This window comes from Centruroides sculpturatus, unplaced genomic scaffold (genome assembly GCF_000671375.1).
Source record: "Centruroides sculpturatus isolate CEXI.00-Female unplaced genomic scaffold, Cexi_2.0 scaffold1163, whole genome shotgun sequence".
Classification (NCBI taxonomy): Eukaryota; Metazoa; Arthropoda; class Arachnida; order Scorpiones; family Buthidae; genus Centruroides; species Centruroides sculpturatus.
In genome coordinates, this window is record NW_019385338.1 from 265,171 (window position 1) to 274,510 (window position 9,340).

The window sequence follows — 9,340 nt, forward strand, 5'->3', positions numbered from 1 at the left end:
TTTGAGGTACAAAACCCTAATCCCCTTCAAAGTAGTCTCCTTGGTAGTGTATACACTTCTCCCAGTGTTCCTGCCATTGCTGGAAACACTGCTGGAACGCATCTTTTGGAATGGCCATCGGCCGGCCCGTCGCATTCTGCATGATGTCTTCTCTCAACTAAAATCAGGTTCCTTTTAGCGGCATTTTCAGCTTGGGAAATAGCCAAAAGTCACACGGAGCCATGTGGGGAGAGTACGGAGCGTGACGAACCATATCAGTGTTGTGTTTGGCGACAATAGCCCAAATCAGATGCGCAGAATGGGCGGATGCTTTATCACGATGGAGCTGGCAAGTTTTGATTGACCACAGATCCGGTCATTTGCGTCGCACAGCATCAGAAAGACGACGAAGGACCTCCTGGTAGTACTCCTTTGCGATGGTTTGGCCTTGTGGTGCATACTCACGATACACCACCCCATGAGAGTCGAAAAAACTGTCAACATGACCTTGATATTGCTGCGGACCTGCCGCGCTTTTTTTGGCCTCGATGATCGTGTCCATAAGCCTGCTGAATCTTGCGAATGGTTTACACTTGGGTATTACCAAGGTTTTTGGCAAAATTTGATGTAATATTGCTGCTCACGTTGTTCAGTCATTTTCCAACTTAGTGGAATCTGACGAGAGCTCACTACGTCCTCACTCATAGGCCGACTGCCAACGACTGACACTTCCTGCAGGCGGGAAAAAATTCAGGGCTGTGCATGACTGTCCCCTCCACAACTCCACCAAAAGAGGCCACCCGCGCATCATTGGTTTATGTGAAAAAAATAAAAATCCGATACTTTTTGAACAGACCTCGTATATTAAATAGCATATAAGTAACAACATGAAACTTGATTTTCTATATGGGGTAAAAAATAAAAAAAAATAACTAAATTTTCAACAGTAATGTAAATTTTCAAGATAATTCACTTTAAATTCAAACTGGCATCAAAATCAGTCTTTTGGAAATTGTAATCAATTATTACTATTATGTATTAATATCTGTATTTCTAAATTAAGTAAATTTTTTACTTGGCAGTTTATTACTTTCCCAGATCTGTTATATATAACAGAGGAAAAGTATGGTGATCAGTCAATCACCGCAACATTTTTTATTTTTGGACTCAGAACTTTGAAACTAAGGTTTCTCATTTCCCGGTCTTTTGCTTGTCCCGGGATCCCGAGAAATCCCAGGATAAAATTAATTATTTTTAAGATGTACAAAATATTATGAAATCAAATGATATAATTATTTTTCGTTTTTTAAAGTAATTTAATACGTTCTGTAACCTCCAAAATTATATTAATAATGATGTGTAAGATATATATTAAAAATTCCCTTTGAATTACGTAGCAATTGTCACAAATAGAAAACAATTATTAAAGTTTGCTGGAAACTGCATACAACAACAACAACAAAAAATGCTTTGAATTGAGTTGAAAATTTAAAAATGAACTTATATGCTATTTAATATACGAGGTCTGTTCAAAAAGTATCGGATTTTTATTTTTTTCACATAAACCAATGATGCGCGGGTGGCCTCTTTTGGTGGAGTTGTGGAGGGGACAGTCATGCACAGCCCTGAATTTTTTCCCGCCTGCAGGAAGCGTCAGTCGTTGGCAGTCGGCCTATGAGTGAGGACGTAGTGAGCTCTCGTCAGATTCCACTAACTTAAACTTCTAACTTAAAAGGTAATTTTTGTTTTTTAAATAAAAACATAATATAAAATATTATTGTAAATTTTTATAATAAGATTTTAAAAAGCAAAGACGGTCAATACTCCGATCACTCAATCTAATTCTTATTTTAGTAATGAAAAGTCTTGCTACCGAGAATGCCCTTTCCGATTCAATTGATGTGTGTGGAATCGTGTTTAATGCATTTAAGAGAGGACAAATATAGTATTATGCATTTTTCACCTGTATCCTGAAGATTTCTAGTTCATTTTCAAGATTGTAGTACTTCTTTTGTTCTCTAGTATTCTTGATTTGTCTACCTCGACTGCTTTAATACAAACATCATAGCCCAATAATTTGGTTATTCATTTGTCTTTAATAATCAGGTTATGAAAAAAAAACTTCATACTTGCATACTTTCTACTCGTTTGTATCCTTGCCCAATTTACACAACTTGGCACTACACAGTTATTGAAGCTACTGGGCATGATTAAAAATCAAGACAGCATAAGCACAATTATATCAGATATTACATTGAAAGAATTTTGAGAGTCCCACTACAAATAAGCTACATATTGATTATTGACCATTTGTGACAAATTTAAAAACATCTAATAAGTAGGTTTAAAATGAATAAATACAGATGTATTCTGACAGTTTATGAGTTAATTATATTTTCTATTTGCAAAATTTCCTCAACCTTAACACAAAATAAGAAAAAAATGAATTTTTAAGAAATTTCCCAGGATAAGAAAAATTTCCCGGGATATTTCCCATGTTAAAAAACAACCGGGATCCTGGAATCACATTTGAGAAACCCTATTTGAAACATTGTGAAATACAGAACCATTCAGGTGTTTTTCTCTCTGTGTGTGTGTGGGGGGACACAATTTTGTTCACCTTCTTTGAAGCTTAATAACTCCTTTTTGTTGAAAACTTCTGAAAGTTTGCTGGGAGATTTGTGGAGTAAGAGGATTGATGCTATTAAATTTTGTTGACTATAGGTTGAGGAGGTGGAGGAGATAAAAAAGGGCCATGTCATATCTCGAGTAGGGTCGGATTTAATGATGATTTTACTTGTTATTAGCATTTACAATTTTTTTTATAAAACCCATCCCTACTCTCAAAATTACATTTTTTAACCATTTTATAATAATTAAAAATATAAAAACTTTTTAAAATGAAATATCATAACAAATGGTGCCACCAAATGTTACTGGAAAAGTTAACTGGCTTGGTTTAAACATAATTATGTTTACAATTAATTATCTTCCATATTTTAATAAATTCATACAATTATTATTAAAAGCAAGTAATGTTTCTTACCACAATCTTCAGAACGATTAATTTCCAAATATTGAAACTTAATATTATAATTGTCAATAGAAGAATCAGTCTTCTCTTCAATGGTATTAGGATTATCACACGTTTTTGTTTGAATTTCTTCACTTTTCAACTCAATTACATTTTCTTTGTCATTTGAAAGTTGCTCTTTATTTAATGATTTGTAATGTTCATCATAAATTAATTCATGAAACATAGCAAGTGTGTTATGATATGAAATATCTTGAGATGTCTACAAAAAACAAAAATTTATTATTAATTGCTTAATTAATTGTTTTACTGCTAGTTTAATTTGGATTACTTTTGTGTACATTCTATTTCTTTTTTCTAAAAACTCTTGTTGTTTACATTCAATTCCATATGCAATGTATGGACTTGTTAAAATATCTCCCCAATAACCTCTTCGTATATATCGTTCTCCTTCCTAAATTAAAGAAAAATTTACATAAAAAATAAAGTTATAAAACCATATATATAGGATATCCCATACATCTAGACCATAAGAGCTTCTCATATTACAGTTTCATTACAGGAAAATCATGTCACTCACTACAGATGAACAAATTCAAGTTATTTTGATAGTGGGTACCCACAGTTACTAAGTGGCCAGAGAATTCAATAGGCTCCATCTTGAGCACAAACCAATCAAGCCCAGAGTCACATACCAAAGGACTTCTGTGGACTCAATGTGAAATAAGCTATGACTCCAGCACTACTTTCCTCGTCTGGAACAGTCCTTGGCAATCCTGCTGCAATGCCTGGCATGTATGCTCCCAGTTTCATTAAATTTGGCAATGAGCTTACTAACATATTTGTGCCAGATTTGTCAGCAGTCTAGATGGAGCCTGTTCAATTCTCTGGCCACTTCTCAGTAACTGCAGGCCCTTGTCAGTAAAATTACTTGAATTTGTTCCTCCATAGTCAGTGACATGGTTTTCCTGTAATGAAAGAAAAGGTAATAAGAGAAACTCCTATGGATTTAATCTTATGAAATACCTTGTTTAAATTTTAGGAAAAGATAATTGTATAGCCAGAATACAAATCTCTATATATTAATGTTTAAATTTCTAAATAATAGGGCAGTTGCCATCTTGTCATGACAGTTGTTACTAGTTTTTATGAAAGGTAAATAAAACAAAAACATTGTGAACATTGTATATGATGTATCAAAAATTAACTTTCCCAATATTTTATTTATTAACATGAAAATAATACAATTATATGACATGGCATTTTTGAAATGACTAGTTGTCCTCTTTTTTCCAACACAGTTGCCATTCTTGGAGAGGTTTTATCCAGTTGTTCCATGTCCTTATAAAGTTATAAAACCAGTTCATCAGAACAAGGTGGAAAACACCTTGTTCTGATGATTGCTATAGCCATTTCTGGACTTCAGCTTGCATCTCATTATCTGATTGGTGATGTTTCCCTCGAAGATGCTTCTTGAATTGTGGGAGAAGGTGAAAATCTGATGGGCCAAAATCTCCAACTTTCACTTCTGCAGAAACAAAAAATTGTGTTTTTGGCAGTGTGCAGGTGCACATTACCATGGAGAAGCTCAGCATTTGAGACAGAAGACATGGACCTTTTGTGATGAATAGCTCCTTCAAACAACTGTGTGTTGGCATTCTGTTTTTCTTCTTTCCCTTTGGTGAAAACTCTTTGTAGAGGTACCCATGAATGTCCCAAAAGACAGTTGTCAAAATTTTTCTAGTACTTGCTGATGTCTTGGAGCAACCTCATCAACAGGAAGTTCATGTGTGAATATTCTTTCTTGGTTTCAGGTTGGACCTGATGAACCTAGTTTCATCTCCAGAGAACTCAAAATTTCTTCCCACTCTCACCTAAGGCACAAGTATTCAAAAGACATTCATTCACAGATGCTTTTGATCTATAGAAACCTGCATGGTGGCCCATTGCTGAACACTTTGTGGAAATCCATATGCTCAGTGATAATATCCCACATGGCTCCAACAGCTGAATGTTTGTTTATTGTGACTTGTCTGTTTGCTTAACAGTTCATCAATAAGGAAAATGGGATTATTTGAAGTAATTGATGACTGTGTCCTTCCTTATTCATGCAAGCTGTCCCTTCTAGAATCAAATTATCATCACCAAAATTGCACTTGCTGTAAAGACATTATAGCATTTCTATACACAGTTGCTAGCTCCCAATGAATCTCACATAGTAAAGTCTCCTTTGCCTACAAAAATCAAATTGTGTCCCCATAATTCCTTTTTTTTTCCAATCACTTTACTCATACACATATTTCCCAAAACATGAATGAATTTTGATGTTCATGCATCTGTTAAATGCCATGATTGATACATGCAAGAGTAAACATGAAGTCTTGATACTGTCAAAACATTTATATAATTTCCTGCATCATCCCTGCTGAAAAAAATTAAAGAACTTAAATTTTTATACACCCACATAAAATTGCATAATAGATTCAACAACTTTTTAAAAGTTGAAACAACTATATTTTTGTCTAATATTTTTGAAATGTATAACATTTCTTCATGAAGGAAATTTAAAGCTAAATTCAATTTCTTCATTATCAGCTATTTCACATCTTATGATATAAGGGATGTTCAAATGAAAGTGAGAATCAGGTTATAAAGGAATAATAAATGTATTTATTCAAAAGAAGTCTCCATGAGTATTGAGGCATTTAGCCCAACATTTAACAAGCTGACAAATATCATCCTTGAAGAACTGGGCTGTTTGTTGGGAGAACAGTTCTCACTGCCACTTGAATGTTGTCATTTGATGAGAATCAACATCCCTTGAAATGTTTTTTAGAGGTCCAAAAATGTGGAAAGTCATGGACTCAATGCTGTGATACTGGAAAAATTGCATCATGCCATAAAGTCTAAGCACTCAGTCAATCTCTCATCTAGTGTTGTTTTTTGCAAAACAATTCATGACCACATACAACCTGTTCCTCCATACAAATTACACCATTTTGGATGGGAAATGTTAAGACATCTTATATATAGCTTTGATCTTAACTCCTGGTATGATTTTTATACTGAATAATTGAGTACAAAAGTCTGTAAATCAATTCATGTGTTTAATAGTTTTCTGAATTGTGAAATTAATCAGTTGCATTATGAGACTGAGCATTGAACAGTGATTCTGGAATTTTAATTCAATATTATACCATTGAAAAATCCATTAAGAAACTAATAAGTATTTTTGAGAAAATTTTTATTAGCGAAATTGTTTTGGTGAGGTATTACTGTGCACTGTTAGAAATAGTCAAGTCCTTATTACTAGACACTAACTTGTCGATCACCAGAGAACAGGAGTAGCTGAGGTGTATGAAAACACAAAATTATTTATGGCTTTGCCATATAGATTGGTGATTTGCTTTTTGTCCTTATGTTAGTAGTGCTCATAGATTCATATTGTAAGTTTTGGCTCTATGGAGGATTTATCACATACTATTGATGTTGTTGGAGTAATTACACAGAAGTGAGTAGACACAGGTTTATTATGACAGCAGTGTATGCATTTCAGACAGGTTGTCTGTTCCTCTTCAGCTGTATTTATTACAATTTGGTGGGTTTCAGTCATTTTGTACCTTTTTTTTTACATTGGTATTTGTATTAGTCTGTATAAAATGGTAATAATAAACAGATTTTAAAGCTTGGATATCAATTTCAAAAATCTGGTATTACAGTACTTGTAGCTAATTTGAATTTGGAACAGAAGAAAATTTAAATTTATTACTTTTGGTATATGTAAATATTTTTAATACGTACATGCTTTATAAGTAAAAATGATGCTAAAGTATTATTAGGTAAAGTATACTCTCCATCACGTATTTCAAATGCTATTCCAGTTTCTCTCCATTTCATATATTTAGAAATATGTATCATATCAGCCTGAAACAAAAATTTAGAAAACTGTGAAAATATAATAATTAAAAATTATGAAGAAATATTTGTCTAAATAATATATTTATATAAGTAAAGTTCTTCCAAAAATTTTGCAAAATTCAGCACATTCTTAATTTATAACGAGTTAAAATATAAAATGTTAATAATGAGAATTATGCTGTAATTTCATAAAAATAATTGCCTGGGTGAAGCCCTGGATACCTTGGGTAACATTTGCACTATTTCCAGAGTTTTAAAAAAAATTTTTGACGATTTTGGTGTCAAAATGCTCAGTAGAACCCTAGCGTGTGCATAAACTATTATTTGGAAAATATAATTCACTCTCAGATTATATCTAATCAAAAAACTCTTAATCTTTAATGCTTAATACCAAAGAGGTATTTTGACATTTTTGGATGCTGTTTTTTTGAGATATAAAAACAATAATTAATGATATGAAAATGTTATAAAAAATTAAATTATCAGTTAATAATTTTAACTAAATAATTAATGAAAGAATAATTTTAATAAATAAGATGACTTTATAAGAAACTCCTAAAAACATAACATACTGCTGAAAATGTTTAAATACTTTGATGATATTCAGTTTTGTATAAATATATTTACTATAAAAAGCTAATACAGTAAAACTTGCATAAACTGGAATTGCATGGTACTGAATATTTTATCTGGTTTGGCAGGTTTCCATTTTAAACAGGTTTTTTTAACACACGATATCACTCTGTTCCACAAAATTTTAATTAGAAAATGAGCAATTTATTATTTATTATGGCATCGTAACAATACTCTCGATTTTACTGGTGTCTTGCCCCTGTATTGTACGTCATAATTTTCTTCTTACAGTCATGCCATTCCTTCTTCCAAGGGAAAATTTTTAAACTGAATTCACGTGACTTCTGGAGTAGATTGAAGTTCCTATACTATTAATCTCAGCCAATTACCATAATACTTCAATATCTAATCTCAGCTTTAATCTATCTTTATCCGCTCAAGATTAAGGAAGGACAGACACCAGACAGGCAACAGTGCAAATTTACAGATCTACAATTTTTTTCAAATTGCAGCCTAATGATGTAATTTTGCACAATCAAACACAAATTTGTGTGTATATCCTATTAATACATATAACTCTCATTGTTTGAGGTCCTCCAATTTAGTGCCAGCCTCTGTAGAAAATAATTGCAGGCTCTAAATTGAGGTTTAATTGTACTGTATTAGAAAACTGAGTTTGACATGACTAAAAGCAAATATTGTCAAGTTTCACACAAAATTATACACAGTATATTTTATTACATTTGTAAATATTTATACAATTTTTCCATCGTCATCATTTACAGCAGCCTATTCCTAAATAATTTTCATAAATAGAACTTCAAAACTTAATAAACAAGTTTTAAACAAGAAAAATATGTGTTAAAAGTTTATACAGATGATTATTCTATAAGCATTCAACTATATTAATATACATACAGTTTAAATTTATTATACAAAAGCCAATTATGACTTTTTAAACTTTTATATTATAATTTCATACAAAATAAAATATATGTCATAAAATATATAAGTGAAATAGTTTTGATATCATTAGATTTGTTGCATACAATTGACCTATATACTAAAATTATGAATCTGTATTTCCTGTATTTGAAGATAGAGGAAAATCGAAACTACTCTTTTGATGCATTGTTTACTTATTAATATTGTTAAATAATAATTAAATAAATGATTGTATAAGTTTCTTATAACTATAAGAACTGTAAAATTATTTTAGTAATACTAAAATATACTGCACATTATTTTTTTTTTCTCGATAAATACATCATTAAGTAACTATATTTTCTTTTGACAAAAAAAACCAGCTATAAATTAGGTTTTCGAGTATAGTTTTACCGTACTCGAAATATGACACAAGACAATTTTTATCTTTTCACCCCCTCGACCTCTAAGCACAAAAATTGAACAGCATAATTCCCCTTATAAACAATCTTCACCGCAAAATTTCAAAAATTTTCGATAAATATATAACATTAATACGTTTTAAAAAATTTCAAATATAATAAAATGTACTGTACATAATATTATCTGAAACTTGACAATATTTGATTCTAGTCATGTAAAACTCAGTTTTCTAATACAGTAGAGCGTCATTTATCCGAAGGTCGGTTATTCGAAACGTCGGTTATCCGAAGGAATTCCAGTCGACAAATTTAAATTTTCGCCAGTGCTGTGGCGCTGCAATCTTTGGCTATGTCTTGGGCTACTCAAATATTTTACGTTTTTGATACTAAATTAACTTCTGAAGTATAATTTTTTATTGTATTTATATTTTTCAATATATTTATTTTGTTTGTACAAAATAAAAAAATAATTTTTAACGATACAATAGTC

General features: G+C 31.6%; 1 protein-coding gene across 1 annotated transcript; it reads right to left on the reverse strand.

Moving 5' to 3' along the window:
* Positions 1-2,899: 2,899 nt before the first annotated feature.
* Positions 2,900-6,932, reverse strand: LOC111637832 (dynein assembly factor 3, axonemal-like). The gene is made up of 3 exons (XM_023383413.1): positions 6,815-6,932; positions 3,345-3,467; positions 2,900-3,275 (listed from the first exon to the last, which is right to left on the reverse strand). The coding sequence occupies exons 1-3, from the start codon at positions 6,929-6,931 to the stop codon at positions 2,988-2,990; spliced, it is 528 nt and encodes a 175-aa protein (XP_023239181.1). The 5' UTR covers position 6,932; the 3' UTR covers positions 2,900-2,987.
* Between the last annotated feature and the right edge of the window lie 2,408 nt (positions 6,933-9,340).